Source organism: Rutilus rutilus, assembly GCF_951802725.1.
Source record: "Rutilus rutilus genome assembly, chromosome: 25".
NCBI classification, from domain to species: domain Eukaryota; kingdom Metazoa; phylum Chordata; class Actinopteri; order Cypriniformes; family Leuciscidae; genus Rutilus; species Rutilus rutilus.
The window spans coordinates 20806605-20827752 of NC_140229.1; the positions used below are offsets into that span (position 1 = coordinate 20806605).

General features: G+C 41.0%; 1 protein-coding gene across 1 annotated transcript; it reads left to right on the top strand.

The window, feature by feature from the left end:
* The first annotated feature begins 1908 nt into the window (after nucleotides 1–1908).
* LOC311284668 (fish-egg lectin-like) lies at nucleotides 1909–3567 on the top strand. The gene is made up of 6 exons (XM_084399839.1): nucleotides 1909–1992; nucleotides 2090–2151; nucleotides 2304–2531; nucleotides 2654–2865; nucleotides 3063–3187; nucleotides 3287–3567. Exons 2-6 carry the CDS (start codon nucleotides 2094–2096, stop codon nucleotides 3429–3431), a joined length of 768 nt encoding a protein of 255 aa, XP_084255965.1. The 5' UTR covers nucleotides 1909–1992; nucleotides 2090–2093; the 3' UTR covers nucleotides 3432–3567.
* The last annotated feature ends 17581 nt before the right edge of the window (nucleotides 3568–21148 follow it).

Genomic DNA, 21148 nt, shown 5'->3' on the forward strand with positions numbered 1-21148 from the left:
GGATGCACTTTTATGGACTTTCAAAACAGAAACAACCATTCACTGCTATAATAAAGCTTGGAAGCCAGGACATTTTTTAATATAACTCCGATTGTATTTGTCTGATAGAAGAATGTCATATACACCTAGGATGGCTTGAGGGTGAGTAAATCATGGGCTAATTAAAATTTTTGGGGTTAAAAGCTAAAAGTACCTTTATAGGTATAGTACACCCAAAAATTATATGTCATCACTCATCCTCATGTTGTTCTAAATCTGTATGAGTTTCTCTATTCTGCTGAACACAAAAGAAGATATTTTAAAGAATGTCGGTAACTAGACAGTTGACAGTAGCCATTGACTTCCATAGTGTTGTTTCCTACTATAGCCTATATTTTCCTAATAACTACATATTATATTATTATGATATAATATTATCATTATTAGTAATTATTTTGAAAATTATAATAATATTTAGCAGTAATGTATCAATATAGATATTACAGTACAATACCGATTGATTAATTAATTACAGCAAAAGCAGAACAAATGACGAAATACAGTACAAATACAGTAAAGTACTATTTGGTAGATTACAGTACTGATCTTGTGTACTGTAAAGTGAATTACAGTACAGTTACTGGAAATCAAAATACATGCATCATACATGGCAACCATGTTGCCAGTAATGTACTGTAGAAATACAAGAAAAATTGTTAACAGAGAAATTGTTTCAAAGATGCACACAGGAAATTATTCTAATGTGAATGCATTGATTGATTCCTACTTATATTTTGTTATGAATAAACAAATGTGCGATCTATAAAGCAAAAACCTTACAATTAAAGCGGGGCTCAGTAACTTCGGGATTTCTTCGCTGTATTCTCGCTTTTTGCTCGCAGGTTTCTCTAGAGCTCCCCCCACAGCTTCGGAATAGATATTTGACAACACTGTTGTAAAAACTTGTAGGCGATTCTCAGACACCAGAGGCTAGTAGATCAACGACATCAAAGCAGATGGGGCATTCTTTAAAACGTCTTCTTCATTCGGGTTCGAACAGCGTGAGGCAAAAATTACAGCATTTTAGCAGATTTCTTTTGGCCGTAAAGCAATTGTTTACATCGCGAGACCTGATATCACGCGAGACTTCCTGATGCGGCGGCCGGCGGACCGCCGCCCCAAAGTTGCAAGTGCGAATTTTCCGCTCACGGGCACCAGGGGGGTGCGAAACGACCACCATTCAACCCGAAATAAGTAATATAACCATTCCAATGACTCCGAAGCTATTCAGTTAAGGTAAAAAAGTTACTTAGTTCACCTTTAAAGTTGAAATGTTGTAATGTTCAAGTTTTTGATCTAAAAAAAGAAAGATGCGCAAAGAAAATTACTCTAACATGACCATATTGATTGATTCTAAGATATTTAGTTTGTTACAAACATTATGTGCAATCTGTAAAACAAAAACCTCAAAATTAAAGTTGAAATGGTATACTGTTGAAAAGTTTTTGACCTTGAGAAAAAGCTTTAAGTATATACTAACAATTTTTATGTAATTATTTAATTTTATGTTGGTACATTTTTGTGAAGTACACCTGTTTTGACCTGACGTCCAATGAAATGGACAAAAAAAATTACAATTAAAGCCAAACATTTTTTTTACATTTTTTTTAATTTTTTTTATTTGGTCTCATTTATAGAAGCCTCATGAGCTGGGAAAATGTAATTTTATATTTTTCAGAAACTTAAAACATAATTCAGGTCTGAAGGGGCTAAAATGTCTATATTGACTTTCCTCGTCTCTAAAATATCACATGTATAGATAAAGACTGTATTTGCCTATATCTACAATTCAGTTGGATATTTTCCTTGAAGAAGCCCCGCCCAACAACATATTTCAGCTATTTAAATGACCCCTCAACAGCATTTATCAACATTGGATGCAAATTTCTAGTACCTGTATCGCAGAAGAGAAGAATCCACACTGACTGCTGAATTCTGATCTATCAAGAGAAGGTTGTCTTCATTTAATTAATGTTAATTTAATATTCATTATGTTTTATCATTACTCATATTGAACTCACTTATATAAATTATTTATGGTTATGAACAGAGCAATGAAGGTTTTTCAGAGCGTCCTGCTACTCTTCAGCTGCCAGTTCCTTCCCACTCTGGGTAAGCTACTAATGTGATTTGATAACATAAATATATACATATATTAAAAATCCATTTAAAAATAAATATTTTTTGCTAGTTTTTTATATAACAGTATGTAATTCATTTGTGAAAGTGTCTATTTGTACTCATTTTGCTCCATGTTTTCACAGCTTTAAACTGTGAAGTGATGAGTGGCTCCCTGAAGCAGATAGACGCTGGATCTGGTTTAGTGGTTGGAGTGAACAATCAAAATGAAGCGTTTGTCCTCAATTTTAATGCCTTCACAAAGATTGGCATTTCTCTAAAGCACTTCAGTGTTGGTCCTGCTGGTCAGCTCGGGGTGGATACAGCTGACAAGATCTTCAAGTTACAGGGTGGCAGCTTTGTGCAGATTCCAGGTGAAAAGAGGAATTACAGAAATCAATACATGCTTAATCAGTCATTAAAATTTGTTTTAAGACATTATTTTATTGTTATTCTTAAATTAATCTTTCATCCAACCTGTTGATTGTACTGTTAGGCCTTCTCAAACAGGTGGATGCTGGAGGTGATCAGATCATTTCAGGTGTCAATGTGAATGATGACATCTTCTGCTTAAATATGGATGCTAACAACAAATGTGCATCCAGCAGTATTCCTTGGGTTTCAATTAATGGAAAGCTGAAGTATTACAGCTGTGGCCCGTACAGCTGTTGGGGAGTGAACAGCGCTGACCAAATCTACATCTTGAAGGTGATGTCACAATGTTAAATACAAGGGCATGAGTTCAAGTTCAAATACACCAGTTTTTTAACAATGAAGTAGACCTCACACACACGTTTGGTTTTCTGACATAACTAAAGAAATAAACTGGTGTGGAAGCAGCAAACGCAGTTACTTGATGTAACTATATTATGGTTGACTGGTTTGTCTCTTTGGGTCTGGTGCAGGATGTGACCAGTAATGCCTGTTCCGGGTCCGGCTTTGTGAATATTCCTGGACTTCTTTCCATGATTGAAGTAGCAACTGATGGCAGTGTCTTTGGTGTCAACGCTCAAGGGAACTTGTACCAAAGGTAAACAGAAACTTCATCATATAAACATTGTATGAACAAGTGATTATTAATTTTCTGATATAAATCAAATGCTACATTAAAGAAACGATAATTTTGCAGAACTGGTGTCACTCGATCCAACCCCGCTGGCACAGACTGGCTCTTGATGGTTGCCTGTCCCAATAACCACAAGCATGTGAGCTTTGACCTGGGATTTCTGTGGGTCGTCTGTGTTGACGGCTCCATCCGTAGATGTACTTTATAGTCTGTTATGAGTCACTACAGCAACAGAAGCTCAATCATTAACAGAAACCTCAAAGTAATCAGTCATTATTAACAAATCTAAAAGTTTGATTAATCTCTCTTCTCTTGAATCAATAAAGCATTAAGATAGCATCTTATCAATGTTGTTTCTTTTGTGTATCATTTTGTTCAGTGGTTCTCCAACTGAGAAAAAAAGCATTTTATTTCTAATGTCTGATTAGAAAACATGTTTTTGTCTATAATTCCTAGTTGTCGTCACACTTTTAAAAGTTGCAGGAAGTTATTAGTGAAGGATCTAAGGGTTCAAACTAGCAACTTGTGTTTGTGCAGCTTCAACAGAGCAAACATTCATCTGTTTAACTTCATTTATGTTGTTTCTTTATCTGTCACATTATTTTCTATATTCTGTATTTGAAAATATTCTATATTTGTTTAATCTTAAAGGCAGGGGAAGCGCAGGCGAATTGAAAAATATTTCTTAATGCTCATTTGTACACAATCAGCAAATGTTATTAGGCTTTACCAAAGCAAAAGCAGTGGAAGATAACGGCTTCACAACATCATTCCGTGGTGTTGGTGTTAAAAACCTTATTTGTCACATACATATACAGAGTTACCAAATTAACATTTTACCAAAAATGTTAACAAATAACATTTTTAACAAATTTGTTTAAAATGTTTAACAAATTAGCAAAATACCAAAGAATTAACGTGCAAAATTCTGAAATTTAAAACCAGGAAAAAAAAAGGAAAAAAAGCTGTTTAATTACAACTTTCAAAATGACTGACCCTAACTAAACAAATGCAGCTGTTTAAAAGCTTGATTATGTTAAGATTGATTGAAATGCTCCCCTCACAGATCCATCTGCAGACTGAATCACAGAGATGACATCATCACTCTGATGCAGTCATTCCAGCACCAATTTTTAAACTGTCAGGGGCGCTGTAGTTGATTCTGAAGTGGCACAGAATGATCGATTTACAAGAGACTTTAATGAAACAGAGAATATACAGGAGTAACTCTTCAGATATAATGTTGACAAATCCCAAACTGAGAAAACTTTCTTATTTGAAAACTAGTAATTTACACAATTTAACAATGATGACATGGAAGCAGAAAAAAACAATGATGTAGGGGATCCAAGTGTAGTTTATTATATTTTTTTATTATTATAAATTTAATTAAAAATGATTATAAAAAAAAAAACATGACGCATAAAGCCTGAGTTAATCCAAAGCATGAAACACAAAATAAACATGAACTAGAAATCATAATTCTGGAACATAGTTAACTTACATGGCAAACATGAGGGCTTTAAAGGGGTCATATAATGCCATTTTTGTACAAGTAAATATGATTCTTTAGGGTCTAAATGAAAAGTTTGTAATATACTTTAATTAAAAATTCTCATTAGTATTGTAAGAAAACACTCATTTTACCTGGTCAAAAACAGCTCTGTTTTCAGCACGCCATTTAAGTGCATGTGTCTTTAAATGATAATGAGCTTTGCTCACCCCGCCCCTCTGTTCTGTGGGGTGTTTTGACACAATACAGGTGGAGTGTTGCCTTGACAACAGTTGAGGGTATATTTTGAAGAATGGGAGTCTCTGAGGACACATCTGTGCAACCCATAGACAGTATAAGAAATGGACACAGCGACCCCCATAGACTTCAACGGAGAAAAGTGAAGCAAATTAGAATCACTCACTTCCTGATGGCCGAGCGTACTGCACAGACTCAAACTGAGCTTGATGACGTAGATGTGACGTGCGCAACCTGTCTGACAGTTGTAAGTCTTCTAGTAGCTGTGCCAAGAGAAATCTGAATCATTCCCTTCCGAATCTTGCAGAGACGGAGAGCGTGAGTAGGAGCAACTTTATGACTCTCTATGGGCTTCTCCCTTGACTTTATCGGACTTTATGCCTCCACGTCCCCACGATTGACTGCGAGCTTCTCCTCCTGTCTATACGATAATTTCCAGAGAGTCGCGTGGTTATGACGCAAAATTATTTTAAATATATTAAGAAAGCCACCGCTACTGGTCACATGGTCTATGGTTAGATTGATTTGTTTAGATCCAGTGAAATTTCTACCTTGACAACGCCATGTCATGTTTTAGGTTTTGTTCTATGCGTTCTACGGAGTTCATACCCTGCAATCTAGGAAGTCGTTATAGTTGGGATAAATTCTATAGCGGTGAATGAGAGAATATATTAAATATATATTTTTTGTTCCCATTTGCTCAAATAGCAAAAGAAAAACTCCTCTATAGTTTTTTCACAACTTTCAAAAAGAGGAAAAAAATTGCAAGAGATGGATAACGGTAGTCAGAACTCAGAAGAGAGAAATATATGTCAATTTGTCATCACTCCCAGACGCTGTATTAGAAACCCTCACAGCAGCATTAACTAGTTTTTTGTAATTTTATAAAAAGGTAATATAATATAAAGTATAGTGTTATAAATGTAAATACATATTTTTTAAAATTTAAAATATAAAAAACTTTCCAGGATTTATGCTGATGATGACCGTTAAAACGCGTCATCATCACCCTGTTGAAAAGGGTCCATTTTCACGGTGACACGACACCTTGCTCGTTAGCTTCTGCTAGTGTTCACATAATCCGTATACACTTAACATAGCAGCAGCAGCTAAGGGAAGTTACTCGTTTTAAAACTAGGAAATCTGACAACCACTTAAGGACAAATTCAAGAGTCACTCAATAGTAAACTATTCATTTGTCTCATATTTACCACAGCTACTTTCAAAATTCACAAGCTTTTGGCTGGCTGGCTGGTAGCTGGTGCTAATTCCCATCTGTGCCTAGCTTTGACGACATGTGCTTCAGTTTATTTCACCTGTAGTATCTTTGCTCATTGATGCCCGGAACATTTCTGTTATTTTGGAGCATTTCACTGCCTCCTCCTCTATAATTTTTTTCCTTTTGAGTCTGGCCTTCTCAGCGCCACCTTTCAGTTTTCTTTTTTGCCTTTCCATCATTTAACTCACTCACACGGACGTTAGACTTCCAAAACGTGACGAAGAAAAAGAGGTGTACGGCGGCTTTTTACATCAAAGGCCGGCCCGACAGGCTATGCCATTTGGGGAGGGGCCTCTCACTGATCCCCCTATGTTTTTGAAAATCCTAGACAATCCAATCCTGCCTAACGGGTTGAGCACTTTTATATACTGTGTTGAGCAGAGAGGCTGCACAGTTTGACCAGCAGGAAACGGCTGCACATCAGGCCGCCAGATGGTGTTGCTAATATAACTCGCAATGTATAACTATTATCAGACCGGCCCTCGCGGCTTCAAAACACTACCGGCCCACCGCCCCTCTCCCGATTGCCACTCCGCTACTGTTAGTGAGATATGAACGCAATGTGTTTACTGATGTATACATTAGTTCATTGACAGATTGATGTTACAGCTAATGGTCATGAAAAAAAAAATTCTGTAAATGTAGGCTTGTCAGTGATGCGTAGCGTTATCTATGCAGTGTTGTTAGGTACAACTGTCAGGGCTGAAGCACTAAAATTTTACTGATTTGTTTAAAAAATAACCACTGTGAGACTATGACAGTCATGAGGCACATAAACAACACATACTCAGACAGGAGCTAATACCTTTTTCAATGTTCTCGTTTATAAAGCAGTCTGGTGAAATGATTCGCGCAAACATGAAAGCATTGACGTTGATCGTGGGGAATATTCCCTTCGAAAACAAAACTCAGCCACTGCTTCTTCAGCGGTTCGGATTTAGGAACATTAAAATGACTGCTGCGTTCCTTATTGCACCCAAGAACAGAACACCACAATCGCTCATTCTGCTCCAGTGTATCAACATTGGCGGACTATGATGACAGCTCACTCTGGGCGGGTCTGTGTTGAAACGCTGCTGTCAATTAACAATCGTGGGAGGGGCGTCCGACCGTGTGACGTCACACGGTCGAACGGCTTGATTTGAGACAGGGGAAAACATATAAGGAGATTAAAAAAAGACCACTGGATGGATTTTTATCATTTTATGATGGTTGTGTACAGGCACTGCCAACACACATTTCAGTACAATCAACTTGTAAAAGTGCATGTACCATTATATGACCCCTTTAATACACAAAGACTAATGACAACAAGGAACTGGTAGGGAAAATCAGAGACTTTGTTTCATCCTCCATCTTGTGCTTCACCGAAACGTGGCTGTCTGGACTTATATCGAACTCTGCGCTACAGCTGGCTGGATACTGATGGGAAGTCCCAAATGGCTCTTCATTTAGTATCACTCGGAGCCTTCTATTTTAGTCAGATTTAGCCATTGTAAATGATTTGTGTGTTAAAAACACACAGTTAGCCTACTATTATTTAACATTTTAATAAAACTTTAATTTAACAATTGAACACAGAACCACAGCAAATAAATAAAGGCAAAAGTCTTACCATTAGCATTTAAATCCGGCTCCCCCCGCCTCTCTCTGTCACTCTGTGTACCTGGCCTGAACCACTGCACTCGCTATCTTCGGAGCGTATGTCCCCCTTCCTCCTTTCACATAATGATATGGTCCTAGTCTGTCCTCTCTTGTGATTGGCCGCATGGTGTGCCCATCCAAATAAAGTCCCGCCCCAAATAAAGATTTGGCTCTCTCCGACGGGAGTCGGCTCTTCTCGTTCGCTACAAAGAATTGGGTCTTAGAGCCGGCTCGTTCACAGACGATACATCACTACAGATCACCACCAGTGGTTTCAGCCAGTTCAACAGCAAGCTAGTCAACAGTTTTCTAAGTCAGTTCAACAGCAAGCTAGTCAACAGTTTCCTCAGTCAGTTCAACAAGCTAGTCAACAGTTTCCTCAGCAGTTTCAGCCTAAGCAGCCAGTGGCACAGGCAGAGCTACTTGACAAATGTGCTGTAGATGATTATGAGCAGATCCAATGTGGACCACCTGATATCAGTGGTGCTGAGTGTGCAGCTATTAAAGGACAAGTTCGGTATTTTACATTTAAAGCCCTGTTTTTAGATCGTTTCTGATGAAATAGAACGGTTATACTGTACGTTCTATAAAACAGAAAATTTTCGGTTTCTGTGGTAGCACCCCCCCACCTCCACAATGGTTGCATAGGTGTACTGGAACAATCCTTCCTTAAACGCATTAAACTTTCGTTTACAAAGACGTGAAACTCACCGAATGGTCAGGGGTGTTCACTGATATGCTCACACAAAAATCGCTGCAAAAGATGCTTTCCAACAGGTTTTATCGTAGTTTTTATCCAACTCCATTGACTTGTATTGGATGTGCTGTGAGGTACGGAATTACTCTACCGCCGGAAATGGAAATGGGGTTGTTTGTATTCTTTCTGTAGTCTTATGCAGTCGCGGAAGCTCTCAACAGAAGAATGAACGGGTGTGAGGCGTTTGGAAAAATAGGTCCACAGTTTTACAACAAATGGTAAAACACCTGTTGGAAAGCATCTTTTGCAGCGATTTTTGTGTGAGCATATCAGTGAACACCCCTGACCACTCTGTGAGTTTCACGTCTTTGTAAACGAAAGTTTAATGCGTTTTAGGAAGGATTGTTCCAGTGCACCTATGCAGCCTTTGTGGAGGTGGGGGGGGTGCTACCACAGAAACCGAAAATTCTCGGGCCAGCAGCATGTGTCCAAATTTCAATCTTAACCATTCTATTTCATCAGAAACGATCTGAAAACAGGGCTTTAAGTGTAAAATACCGAACTTGTCCTTTAACTGCTGCTTTAACGGACAACAGTGTTACTACATTTACATTTACATTTAGTCATTTAGCAGACGCTTTTGTCCAAAGCGACTTACAATTTAGGACAAAATTAAGCGAGTCATCGTAAAGAGGCAAAAACAACACAAGAAATGCTCAAAATACGAAGTTCAGGCATTGTTCAGAGTAGCATAAGCCCGATAAGGGAGGATTAAAGGGAAAGGAAATAAAAGTTTTTTTTGTGGGTTTTTTATGAGGTTAAGTGCTCACGGAAGAGAGTTTTCAGTTGTCTTTTGAATGTTGTCAGGGATTCTGCATTCCAGATGAGGGTGGGAAGAGCATTCCACCAGCATGGAACCGTGAATGTTCTGGAAAGTGATTTTGTGGCTCTCTATGATGGAACCACGAGACGTCGCTCATTGACTGATCATAGGCTTCTGGTAGGGATGAAGACTCGTAGGAGTGAGTGAATGTAGGAGGGAGCTGACCCTGTGATAGATCTGTAAGCATGCATCAATGCCTTGAACTTAATGCGAGCAGCGAGTGGTAGCCAGTGCAGAGAGATGAACAGAGGAGTGACGTGGGCCCTTTTTGGTTCGTTGAAGACAAGACGAGCTGCAGCGTTCTGAATCATTTGTAGAGGTTTAGTTACACATGATGGACGTCCAGCCAGAAGAGCACTGCAGTAATCAAGCCTAGATATGACCAGGGCCTGGACGAGAAGTTGTGTTGCATGCTCAGTTGTGAAAGGCCTGATCTTCCTGATGTTGTGCAGTGTAAACCTGCATGATCGAGCTGTCTTTGAAATGTGGTCTGTGAAGGTCAGCTTGTCATCCAATATAACTCCAAGATATCTGACCGACCTTGATGGGGTGATTGATGCTGAATCTAGCTTGATAGTGAAGTCGTGCTGTAGAGACGGATTGGCAGGGAGGACGAGAAGCTCAGTCTTTGCCAGGTTTAGCTGCATGTGATGTTCCTTCATCCATGCCGAGATGTCCGCCAGACAGCTTGGGATCCGTGGAGCAACTGTGGGATCATCTGGTTGAAATGAGAGGAAGAGCTGTGTGTCATCAGCATAGCAATGGTAAGAGAAACCATGTGCCTGTATGATGTGTCCCAGTGATGTTGTGTAGATGGAGAAGAGGAGGGGTCCAAGAACTGAACCCTGAGGAACCCCTGTGGTAAATTGATGTGCTATGGATACCTCACCTCTCCATACGACCCTGAAGGACCTACCTGTGAGATAGGATTCAAACCAGTAGAGGGAAGTTCCTGTGATGCCCAGTGATGAGAGGGTGGACATAAGGATCTGATGATTCACAGTGTCGAAGGCAGCAGACAGATCCAGGAGAATGAGAACTGAAGATTTGGAAGCAGCTTTTGTGATCCGTAGGGCTTCTGTGACCGACAGTAATGGAGTCTCGGTTGAATGCCCTTTCTTGAAGCCGGATTGGTTGACATCCAACTGGTTGTTCAGAGACAAGAAGGATGTTACTTGGTTGAAAGCAACTCGTTCAAGTGTTTTCGCAATGAATGATAGGAGAGAGACAGGTCGGTAATTCTCTACAAGTGATTAATGTTGCTTTTTTAAGCAGTGGAGTTACCCGAGCCTGCTTGAATGCAGTAGGGAAAATGCCAGTATGGAGGGATGAGATGAGTGACATCAACCCCCAGTAATTTTAAATAGCTGTTGTTTATGTGAATATATTGTTCATTTGTTAACAAAATTTAAGAATAAATCAGCTATTGCTGATGGTCTTCCATATCATTGCAACATAATCCTGCATGTCAAACTCTTGAGTCAGTCTGACAAAACAAGGGCCAATATTGGAAAAAACAATCCAGAATTGCCAAAACATCAACTATTATATTCACATGATGAAGCATTGTCATGGTTCATGAATTCACTGACTCTTTCTCGCCTTGTGTTGTTGTGTGTGCGTGGTCCCTGATCACTACCACTGATCAGCGGCGCCAGCTGCATCTGATCAGCTGCTCCTATTTATACTCACAGTTTTCGTCTTGTGTCTGTCAGATTGTTGTGGATGTTTCCTGGTGTGTTTCTTGTCTCCTGCCTGTCTTTGAGTTTCCTGTTTTGCACTTGGATCCTGTATTCCAGTTCCGTTCACTCTGCCTTCTTCCACGGAGGTTTTGATCTTCTAGTTCCTGAGTCTATGTGGATATCGTGTTGCACATCCTTCATCCCTTCACCATCTCGGGAGACCGGGTTGTTCATCGGGTCCCTGTGCTGCCAAGAGCAATTGTTCCCGGGCACAACCTGACTACTCATTACATTTCAACTGACTTTGTCATCAGTAAACGTCCTTTTTACTTGCTATTGAATCTGCTGTTTCACTGACCATAACAAGCATAAAACAAAGGCTGAATTCTGAACGGCAGAAATAGACCTAGTAAACTATTCTGAATTTAGTTCAATATGTGCATTGTATGTTCAAAAAAGGTGGGAAAACAAGGAATATTTAATCTTAAGAACAAATGGAAACATCCGTTTGCATAAACTTCCACCCATGCAAGTCTGGAGAATCATGACTGTTAATGAAGAGGGAGAGATTATTGTTAATTAGCCATAATCTGTAAAGTACAAAAAGACCAAAGGGCAGCATCTCAACAGTGTGACTAGCCATTGAACAATGGCAGGAAGTTGGTGTGCTGTTCAGTCTCTGCCACTTTAAGTTTGGTTCTGTGTTTTCTGTCAGGCTGTTCCAAAGTGGAGTAATCTGTCCCAAAATCCTCAAGCTCTGATGTTCCAGCAAACTAGTGATGGGAAGTCCGGCTCTTTTCAAAGATTCGGCTCTTTTGGCACGGCTCGCAACTGGCTCTTCATTTAGTATCACTCGGAGCCTTCTATTTTAGTACAATTTAGCAATTGTGAATGATTTGTGTGTTGGTAAGCAATTTTTTATTCAGTGTTTTCATAAAAGCCTTTTTTCTATTTTTATGCATTTTTTTTCGTCCATTCTTCGGAGCGTGTGTCCCCCTTCCTCCTTTCACATAATGATTGATCCTAGTCTTTCCTCCCATGTGATTGGCTGCATGGTGTGACAGGATGTGATATCATTCGGACACCTGCAAAGGACCACACAGTCATGAAGCAAAGTAACTCACTCTTAACTATTTAAAAACATTTGTTTCCACTTGCTTATACGCATGTCCCGAAATATCAGGTAATTTGGTACAACCGCTATAAAACATGGAAAATTTAATATTTTAAAAACTTGTACTAAATATAAAATGTTTGATTGTCTTTTTGCTAGATAGCCAGCTAACTAGCTAGCTAGCTAGCTAGATATCAGCCTGTTAGCATTGTCTGAAAATATTGTCAGTCAGTAATACTGAAAATGTGGTTATACCGAATGACCTACTGGTTGTACCGAATGATAGCAATGTATGTAGGTCATATTTGTACATATCTGGAATAAATAAATACAACATTTTATTAATAGGAAATGTGCAGAGTATATTATTACATCATTTTGACAGAATTTTACTTTTGCAGATGCCTTTATCAAATAAAGAAAAAGCAGCTCGCTACTGGGAAAGGATCAAAGCTGATCCTGTTAAAAAAGAAGAGATAAGAAAAGTATAATTTGTTTTTATTATTTATATTATTTAATGATTATTATTACTATTATTATAATACTAGGCCTATATATATAGTAATTGCATCATAACACTGTTATGCATACAAGCAGCTCTATTTTGCATTTAGTAACTAAAGAAAACTTGAGTGATTAACAGGAACACCTGCCAATATTATATTATTATTAGTAGTAGTAGTGGTATAGGTTTATTTTTGTTTTTAGTTACCAAAGAAGAAAACTCAGTGACAAAAAAGAACATCTGTCAATTGATGAACTTGATGAATTGATGGTCAAAAGGATCAAGATATTATATGGATGAGGGCAAAACAGGCAGAGAGAGAAGTTGAGGACCTCAATATACTGAACCTCAGAATGAAGAATGAAGTCTTTAAATGTGACACCTGACATCCCAGTGGATGACGTACTGTTCAACAGGAACCACCTTTGGCATCAGACCGAGACAAAATCTTCCACTTAACAGAAGACGTGCATACAACCATTAGTGAGCCAGAACCTCTAAATTCACGGTCCTCAAGATTATGCTCCAAAGACTGGATGACTTTCATGAATATATAGCATCTAACAATCTAATCTAATCTAAATTTGTAACAATTTACACATTAGTTCCAAGAACAGTTGAAAAGTTGTATGTAAATATGTTCATTCCAATAACAATGAAATCAAGCGTAGCATTAGTTCTGTTGGGTCACGTTAGTCAAGCTCTCATCAGTGACTCTCAGCTGATCTACTTCTACCTATAGGAATATGACGCCTATCACTGTATACATATATAAGCTCATTCAGTATTATCAACAGCAATCGTGTTTCTCGGGAGCTAATTACCCTCCTCCATCCCCAGCTCCTCCTCTCGTCAGTCAGGATTTGGCATTCTGATTCCCCTTTGAATCAGACTAAATTCTCGAATTATGTTGTACATTAAAATCTTGAATTAATGATATCTGCATACATTCATGTTGGTTCTGTTCTGTTTACCCTAAGGGGTGTTATTTCTACTCTTATCCATGCTAGGCTGCATGGATGCGCAGGGAGTTCTTGCCCAGAACGGAACCATACTGGCAATCCAAACTGGATGCTAATTGTCAATCGTATTTGATGATAGTGGTCCTGACAGAAATGTTTTCATGTTTGATGAACTTTTTTACATTAATATTATATTAAAAATAAAATTTACTTTTGTAACTATTTTTGTCTGTGTATTGTCTTAAATATTCATAATGTCAAGGGCAGCAGACATAGTCATTTGGTTTAACCAGCCTTGGTCATTCGGTAAATCCGATAGTAAATATGTAAATAGAATAATATTGTTTTAATAACTAAAGGAACTACAATGATACAAATATAAAGCAGATCAGGCTTTTTTTCTATAGATGTATATATATATATGTATTATGTACAGTGGGTACGGAAAGTATTCAGACCCCCTTAAATTTTTCACTCTTTGTTATATTGCAGCCATTTGCTAAAATCATTTAAGTTAATTTTTTTTCCTCATTATTGTACACACAGCACCCCATATTGACAGAAAAACACAGAATTGTTGACATTTTTGCACATTTATTAAAAAAGAAAAACTGAAATATCACATGGTCCTAAGTATTCAGACCCTTTGCTGTGACACTCATATATTTAACTCAGGTGCTGTCCATTTCTTCTGATCATCCTTGAGATGGTTCTACACCTTCATTTGAGTCCAGCTGTGTTTGATTATACTGATTGGACTTGATTAGGAAAGCCACACACCTGTCTATATAAGACCTTTCTTTTGAAAAGAACATTGGGCAGTGAACAGGTCTACCTCTGCTCTGCCGAAAATGTCCCAGATATTTCGCACCATCAGGGGGTGCAGGGACCACTCCCCTGGGTAGAGTTTTGCCCTGGATAGCATATCTGGGCCCACGTTCAGGACGCCCGGCACAAGTGAGCGCAGATTGTGCTGGCCCCATATGAGGAGGTGTTTTGCTATTGCAAGAAGGCTCCGGGACCTGAGGCCGCCCTGGCGATTTATGTAGGACACCACCGACGTGTTGTCCGTTCTGATTAGAACTGATTACTGGTGGTTCCTCAATGTGGGGAGGAAGAACTGAAGGGCGTTTTCGACCGCTTTCATCTCTAGACAGTTTATGTGTAGACGCTTCTCCGCGTCTGACCACAGGCCCATTGAAGGTCTCCCTTCGTATAGGGCGCCCCAACCCGTGTTGGAAGCATCTGTCGAGACTACTTTGATTCATGAGGCGATGCCCAGGTTCACGCCGGACTGGTACCAGCCGGGTTTCATCGAGCTGCATTAGGACGGTCTGATCACGTCATGGTCCATTTGATCCCTGCATACATACAGAAATGAAGACGCTCCATACTATACCGCTTGTGAAGACATCAAAGTAGTGGACCAGAGAAGCTGTTGAGGAACTTCAGGCATGCTTGGACTGTACTGACTGGGATGTATTCAGAGCTGCTACCAACAATCTGGATGAATACACTGAGGGTTTAACCACCCTGCTTTAGAGAAGAGAAGATGAGTATCCTTAACTGAACAGAGCTGCTCACACTTACATGTTCAGTTAAACTAAAAAGAGAAAAAGACATGATTGTTAAGAAACCAGTTACAATTTTTAAAGTTATACTTTATAGACATTTTAAGAAAGAAATCATTTACCTGTTGAGAGTATGTTGACAGTCTGTGTAGTTGTAGCTGAGCTCCAGAACATCAGTAATGAGGTGACTGACAGTTACAGATTTGAAAAACAAAAAGAACCCTAAACTCGAACACAAAGAACCATTAATTTCATCATATAAAGGCTTCTTCAGGACGATACAGTTCTAAATAGAACTGTTACTACGTGTAAAGAACCTTTAAAGAACCATCTTTTTTTAGAGTGCACTTAGCATCAATGTACTTTTTTCATTTTGTGTTGCAGCCGCGAAAACCTTTGTGGACTTAGTGGAGAAGCCTGACGTGGAGCCGGAGAGCTGGAGAGCTTGACCACTGGAGGAGGAAGGACTCTGGGCGGAAGCGGATAGTCCATATAGTCGGACAGGACCGGCAGAGAAGGAGAGATTTCGAGGGTGAAGAAAAGGGTGAGACATGGATCTGCAGACTACAAATCAATCAGACAGTAATCCGTTCCTGGTTCTGGGATGGACTGGGCCACAAGCACTGACTCCCGGATGGATCTGGCGGTAGGCTCTAGGGGACGGAAATGGTGACTGGCTCAGGCTCCGGGATGGACATGGTGGCTGGCTCTGGCTCCATAGCAGGAGTTTGCTCTGGCTTGGGGTCCGTGGCTGGCACGGGGCAGACGTCCTTTTCCTCTTCTGCCTCCCTAACAGACGGTGAAGGGTGATAGCTGTAAGACTGGAAAAACTGGAAGAACTGGAAGAGAGGGCTACTCTCTGAGAGAACAAAGGAAATTAACATTTGAACTCACTCTCGTGAAGGTAGCATCACCATTCAGGATGCAAGTCTCACCTCAGAATCATCTTAATCTACATGTCTTTCCCACTTCCCCCACTCTCTCTCTTTCATGCTGAGATCACCTGAAATTCACCCAAAAAATCGATATGGTTTGATGTGAATAATTATTATACAGTATTATACATGTTTGTTATCATTTGAAATGTCTCATTGTCTCATGTCTCATGTCTCAATGTCTCATATTCTCTCCAATACTAACCAGAAGAGAAAACAATACACACGTGAGACACTTTTGTGTGTTTCATATACTATTAAAATTCTTAAACGTGTTGTGAATGTCCTTGTATTTTAAAAGCACATTGAAAAAATCCAAGATGGCCGCTGAGGACAGGCGTGGTTTTTTAGGCTCCACACCTATCCTTTTATTCAGCATTTTACATCAGATTGTAACAGTTTTAGCCGATGCTTTTCAACAAAGATACCTCAATTCAAAGAAATGCATGCATCAAAGACAAGAATCAACCAAAAGGTACAGAGAAAATGGATGTATTTGGACAATGCTGCTTTGTATGTGGTTCCTGCTTGTTCCATCAGCTCAAGGCCTTTCTTTGGCTAGAAATCAATCAGTTGTTCCTGCACATCATGTACCTTTTAATGATATATCAAAACAAATTTTTTTTGGATATGGACAGTATATTGCTTATTCTATTTTCTGGCAGAAAGATCATTATACTGGAATTGCTACTAAAGACAGAAAACAATACACAAAAAGAAGCAAATGGCATGATTACAAGATTCTACTAGTTCTGCTGCTACTAAGTGGGGATATACAATTAAATCCTGGCCCATCTGTAAATCTTAACCCAGATCTAAACAGTGATTTGTCCAAACACTGTCTTCAGAAAGGAGTGTTGGTTTGGAATGATTCAACTGGAAGGAAGGAACCAACAGATATATTCCCTCTGGGACTGATGGCTAGTAATCAGCAAAGGTGTATTAATGGTCTTACTCTTCACCAACATGAACATGAACTAGTGGATGAAAGAAGCAAACTGTCTGCAACCATCAGGCCAGGCCCAGGTTTCAGCAGCGGCAGAACAGCAACCACCAGGCCAGGCTTAGGCCTCAATGGCAGCAGTAGCAGCAGTCCAGTTACCATTGAGCCAGGCATAGGCCTTAGCATCAGCAGCAGTAACCAGGCTACCACTGGGCCAGGCCTCCGCAACAGTAGTAGCATTAGCCTAGCTACCACCAGGCCAGACTCAGGCCTCAGCAGCAGCAGTCCAGCTACCACCAGGCCAGGCTCAGGCCTCAACAGCAGCAGTCCAGCTGCTGCCAGGCCAGGCTCAGGCCTCAGCAGCAGCAGCCCAGCTACCACCAGGCAAGGCTCAGGCCTCAGCAGCAGCAGCCCAGCTACCACCAGGCCAGGCTTAGGCCTCAGCAGCAGCAGTCCAGCTACCACCAGGCCAGGCTCAGACTTCAGCAGCAGCAGTCTAGCTACCACCAGGCCAGGCTCAGGCCTCAGCAGCAGCAGCCCAGCTACCACCAGGCCAGGCTCAGGCCTCAGCAGCAGCAGCAGCAGCCCAGCTACCACCAGGCCAGGCTTAGGCCTCAGCAGCAGCAGTCCAGCTACCACCAGGCCAGGCTCAGACTTCAGCAGCAGCAGTCTAGCTACCACCAGGCCAGACTCAGGCCTCAGCAGCAGCAGTCCAGCTACCACCAGGCCAGGCTCAGGCCTCAACAGCAGCAGTCCAGCTGCTGCCAGGCCAGGCTCAGGCCTCAGCAGCAGCAGCCCAGCTACCACCAGGCCAGGCTCAGGCCTCAGCAGCAGCAGCAGCAGCCCAGCTACCACCAGGCCAGGCTTAGGCCTCAGCAGCAGCAGTCCAGCTACCACCAGGCCAGGCTCAGACTTCAGCAGCAGCAGTCTAGCTACCACCAGGCCAGACTCAGGCCTCAGCAGCAGCAGTCCAGCTACCACCAGGCCAGGCTCAGGCCTCAACAGCAGCAGTCCAGCTGCTGCCAGGCCAGGCTCAGGCCTCAGCAGCAGCAGCCCAGCTACCACCAGGCAAGGCTCAGGCCTCAGCAGCAGCAGCCCAGCTACCACCAGGCCAGGCTTAGGCCTCAGCAGCAGCAGTCCAGCTACTACCAGGCCAGGCTCAGGCCTTAGCAGCAGCAGTCCAGCTACCACCAGGCCAGGCTCAGGCCTCAGCAGAGGCAGTCCAGCTACCACCAGGCCAGGCTTAGGCCTCAGTAGCAGCAGTCCAGCTACCACCAGGCCAGGCTCAGGCCTCAGCAGCAGCAGTCCAGCTACCACCAGGCCAGGCTTAGGCCTCAGCAGCAGCAGTCCAGCTACCACCAGGCCAGGCTCAGGCCTCAGCAGCAGCAGTCCAGCTACCACCAGGCCAGGCTCAGGCCTCAGCAGCAGCAGTCCAGCTACTACCAGGCCAGGCTTAGGCCTCAGCAGCAGCAGTCCAGCTACCACCAGGCCAGGCTCAGGCCTTAGCAGCAGCAGTCCAGCTACCACCAGGCCAGGCTCAGGCCTCAGCAGCGGCAGTCCAGCTACTACCAGACCAGGCTTAGGCCTCAGCAGCAGCAGTCCAGCTACTACCAGGCCAGGCTAAGGCCTTAGCAGCAGCAGTCCAGCTACCACCAGGCCAGGCTTAGGCCTCAGCAGCAGCAGTCCAGCTACCACCAGGCCAGGCTTAGGCCAAAGGTGGAAGCAGTAGTCCAGCTACTACCAGGCCAGGCTCAGGCCTCAGCAGCGGCAGTCCAGCTACTACCAGGCCAGGCTCAGGCCTTAGCAGAAGCAGTCCAGCTACCACCAGGCCAGGCTCAGGCCTCAGCAGCGGCAGTCCAGCTACTACCAGACCAGGCTCAGGCTGCCGACTGCAAAGATCCATTGCAAACGTCTCATATCCATGGACAAGCCAAAATCCGCGGCGGTCACCGGCAGTGCAGTCAGGTACTGTCACCTCTACCGGTGAGTGCTCCACACCGCAGTTTCCACCCATTGCCCAAGTAACAATACAGACTAAAACCAGGAATCCCGTGTTGAAAAGACATAGATCATCTAATATTTTCCATACTCTGAATCAGGCAAAAATAATATGGGATCCGCGAGCCAAACCTAAAGGCTTATTAGGCGGACATTTAAATATAAGGAGTATGGCACCTAAACGAGAAGAGCTATAACATCTGCTCTGCAATTCCAACATTGATTTTATAGGCCTCTCTGAAACGTGGCTGACACATAGCTCTCCAGATTCTGTTGTAAATATGCCTGGGTATAATGTGTACAGGAATGACAGGGAGCATGGTAGGGGCGGAGGAGTTTTGTTGTATGTGAGATATGTTTTTAATAGTAAACAGATTGTATGGCCAGAGGATATCCAAATTGAAGGTGTCGGAGTAGACGTATCCCTTTCATCTTCAATGTCATTTACCATAATATGTGTATATCGTAAACCATCTGCAAAGTTGGATTTCTATGAAAAATTTTAACTTCTGCTCAAATATTGTGATTTAAATAAAGAAACAATCATTATTGGTGATTTTAACGTAAATTGGAATGAAAAGAAGGTTAGAAAACATCTTAAAGAAACTACAGACCGCTATAATTTCACACAATTAATTCAACAGCCCACTCGGATAACTTCACGTTCCAAAACATTAATAGATTTACTTTTTGTCAATCGACAAAAGAATTACAAAAACATTTAACTTTATGACAGGCTTATCAGGCCACAATGCTTTCTTTTTTTCAAGAAAGCTCACAAAAAGACGTTTCAAAGTTTCACACAGTCATACTGTGTATAATGCTATTCCAAAAAACCAAATGCCAAACTTTGCGGCGGCTTTGCAAGAAACCGATTGGAGTGAGTTAAATCAAAGTGAGGACATAGAGAATTGTAGTAATCTGTTTCAGTCTAAAATCAATCAAGTAATGTTAAATTTTACCAAAAGAGGAAGCCATAATAAGAGAAAAGGAAAGTTGTTACCTTGGTTAAATGATGAGTGTAGGAAATTAATGAAGGAGATGGATGTGCAGCTTAAAAAAATCATTAAAATCAAGTCTTACAATAGATAGGCAAAAATTTACATCCGTAAGAAATAATGTCACTAACTATATGCGAAAGGCAAAAGCAAAATTCTTCATGGATATTATCACTGATGCCAAAGGGAATGGCAAAAAAATCTGGCAAAATCTCAACAAATTACTTGGTAGACAAAAGAAAGAATCAATTGAAGACTTTGAACTCAAAATTAACAACGCTGTAGTAAAAAACCCGAATTCTCTATCAAATGAATTTAACCAATATTTTTCTAAATCTGTTAGGGAGATAACTGAACTGTTTGAGCCACCTGAGAAAATAACTAGACCCACTGATCCTTCCAAGCCTGTGTTCAATTTGTGTGAAATAACAGAGCTGGAGGTAGACAACATCATTGGATCACTTAAGAGTTCCAAAGCAAAGGATGCTTATGGGTTAGATTCACATTCTCTAAAATTATGTAAAGACTCCTTAATTGCTCCAATAACATATATGATCAATTTATCATTCAAGCAGAGAATTGTTCCATCCTTCTGGAAAATGGCCTTAGTCACCCCAATCTTTAAATCTGGTGATAAATTAAATGTAGCCAACTACCGACCAATCAGTATCCTTCCAGTGGTCTCCAAGGTCGCTGAGAGGTGGGTTGCTAAAATTATAAATAAGCATCTAAATAAAGGCCACTCCCCCTTGCATCCGATGCAATTTGGGTTCCGCACCAATCATTCAACTGAATTTGCCAACAGTTTGTTTGTAGAAAAAGTAAAAAGTAAATTGGACAATAATGCTTGTGTCGGTGCTGTGTTTTTAGATTTAAAAAAAGCATTTGACACTGTTAATCATGAGATTTTATTATCTAAATTGACATATTTTAACTTTTCTTCAAATGCCATTCAATGGATTAA